Raw genomic sequence first — 2,700 nt, 5'->3', positions numbered from 1 at the left:
TCATTTCACAATATATTCAAACTATATCTTACTACATTATTCAAATATTCATTTCACAATATTTTCAAACTATATCTTAGTACATCATTCAAATATTCCTTTCACAATATATTCAAACTATATCTTACTACATTATTCAAATATTCATTTCACAATATTTTCAAACTATATCTTAGTACATCATTCAAATATTCCTTTCACAATATATTCAAACTATATCTTACTACATTATTCAAATATTCATTTCACAATATTTTCAAACTATATCTTAGTACATCATTCAAATATTCCTTTCACAATATATTTAAACTATATCTTACTACATCATTCAAATATTCCTTTCACAATATATTCAAACTATATCTTACTACATCATTCATATAATCCTTTCACAATATATTCAAACTATATCTTACTACATCATTCAAATATTCCTTTCACAATATATTCAAACTATATATTACTACATCATTCAAATATTCCTTTCACATATATATGTTCTTACCTTTCTACAAATTAGAATGTGACAGCTTTAGAAAAGCCGTCATCTATCCATTTCTATTTGTTATTTGTAAGGGTATCATACAAAAACTTGCTACATCAACATTAAACATTAAAGTATTGTAGGCGAGAATACAAAACTTAATATATTAATTGTTTAATACATTGAAAACACAGAAAATCTCTGTCTCCTGATAAAAACTTGTTTAATTCTGAATATTTCTCCTTACGGTTTCTTCGGTAGTTATCTACAGTATACAAAGCAAATGGTTATTAAATATCTAGAATTAAACTTATGAATAGAAATTTATTCAGCTTCGACTCCATAATATTAACAGTAACAATCGGTATACTAATATTTTCTGTGTTACTTTAGTATCAGGGTAATGTAAGACATGTGAACCGCGCACAAGGAAAACAGACAGAGGCCTGAACAGGTTTACTCTGCAACTCAAGTCATCCGACCTATTATCTTAACCAATACGTTACCCATAACTTTATATTATTTTATGTTTTTCATATTAACGACTAGCTGTAAAATATATGGTTTTATTATTATTAATTTTCAAGCTATTCTCTACCTTTAGCCAATAACATACTGGTTTTTATTATGTATATTTGTTTCAAATAATCATCTTATATTTTCAATTCTTCTTGTTCCCCATTTTCCGCCTTTTTCCATTAAAAGCGGCATATCATTAGTAAATTATTGCGATCGGATAATACTTTTTGAACATTTATGATTATTGTTGTCGTGATAGGACAATGTAACAATATCAACTAGCTAATTCGAATCTCAGGTTATTATTAGACCAATAGTAATTTTCGATGAAATCTGCTCGCTAGTCGTAACACTATTCCATCCACTTTAAAGCTTTCTTGTTATGTATTTTATGTTTTAAAAACAAACGAAATTAGACTTTTTATGGAAAGAGTTGACTTCCTCATCTTCTGTATAAATACAGTTTCAAGAAGGTTCCTGAACAGACACTTGCTTCTGAATCAACAGAGACAGCATCCTGCAACAATGATTTCACAAAAGGTAAGATATGTTAATCAAATATAGACACATTTATTCAGCTTCTTATCTCTACAAACGAATATCTTCGTTGTTACAGAAATAGTAATAATCTTATTAAAAATACCAGTTTTAAAATGTACGTAATATTAATCAAACCTTTAATGTAATTAGCTGGTGATATAACAGACTTAGACTTTAAGCGAAAATTATATAAATTTAAGAATATTTGTTTAAACTTTATTTTGAAAGTTGGTTGTAATTCTCTCATTGCATTTAAATTTCTACCACAGAATAGAGCTTACATAAGAGGTTATAGTGAAAATATACGTCAAATATTATGTATTTATAATAGTTATCGGGCACAAATCCTATCTAACTTATTTATGAAGTTATACTTTTAGTTCAATTCTTACAAAGGTTTATAAAGTAGATAAACGTACTTTACTAATATTGAATATTTTCTCTCTCTAGGTGTTCGTTGTGTTTTCTCTCAGTCTTCTGGTATTGACAGTTTGGGCTGATGAAAGTAACCAGGCTGTAGAGACGGGAGATCTAGAAGCCGAAGCTACAGGCCATATTGGATATGGAGGTGGTGGTGGAGGAATTGGTTTTGGAGGATATGGAGGCGGTGGTGGTGGAGGAATCGGTCTCGGCGGCTTTGGTGGTGGTGGAATCGGTGGTGGAAACGTTGGAGGACTTGGAGGTGGATATGGAGGTGGTGGAGCAGTAACACTTCTTGCTATTCCAATTAGTGCTGCTCGCGCTCGTGTAGTAGGAGTCGGTGGTTATGGTGGATTAAGTGGACTTGGTGGCTACGGTGGATTTGGGGGACTCGGTGGTTATGGTGGAGGAGGAGGACTTGGTGTTTATGGTGGAGGTGGAGGCCTTGGTGGTTATGGTGGAGGTGGAGGTTACGGTCATAAAATATACTACAAGCGATGGTAATATTGTAAGTACAACAACTTAGTTCCTGTTATAAAGACAACTATTTGTTTGGCTAATAGAATAAATACAATCAGTATATTTTTAATATATCTATTTGGTTTTTATTTATTTCAGTTCTGTCTGTGAATATTTTATATCCTAAAGATTTGTTATCACTGAATAATCTTAATATGACCTGATTTGTTTATCATTCTTTTTAGAAATATTACGTACTTAGTTATAATATCGAATAA

General features: G+C 30.7%; 1 protein-coding gene across 1 annotated transcript in view; it reads left to right on the top strand.

Annotated features, from left to right (window-relative positions):
* Positions 1 to 2,467, top strand: part of LOC106468320 (glycine-rich cell wall structural protein-like) — a 19,794-nt gene extending 17,327 nt beyond the window's left edge. The window contains exon 8 of the mRNA XM_022396660.1: positions 2,017 to 2,467. Coding sequence (XP_022252368.1) covers positions 2,017 to 2,467 — 451 coding nt within the window. The remainder of the gene's footprint in view (positions 1 to 2,016) is intronic.
* The last annotated feature ends 233 nt before the right edge of the window (positions 2,468 to 2,700 follow it).

Source organism: Limulus polyphemus, unplaced genomic scaffold (assembly GCF_000517525.1).
Source record: "Limulus polyphemus unplaced genomic scaffold, Limulus_polyphemus-2.1.2 Scaffold2963, whole genome shotgun sequence".
NCBI classification, from domain to species: Eukaryota; Metazoa; Arthropoda; class Merostomata; order Xiphosura; family Limulidae; genus Limulus; species Limulus polyphemus.
This window is presented reverse-complemented; position numbering and strand designations above follow the sequence as displayed.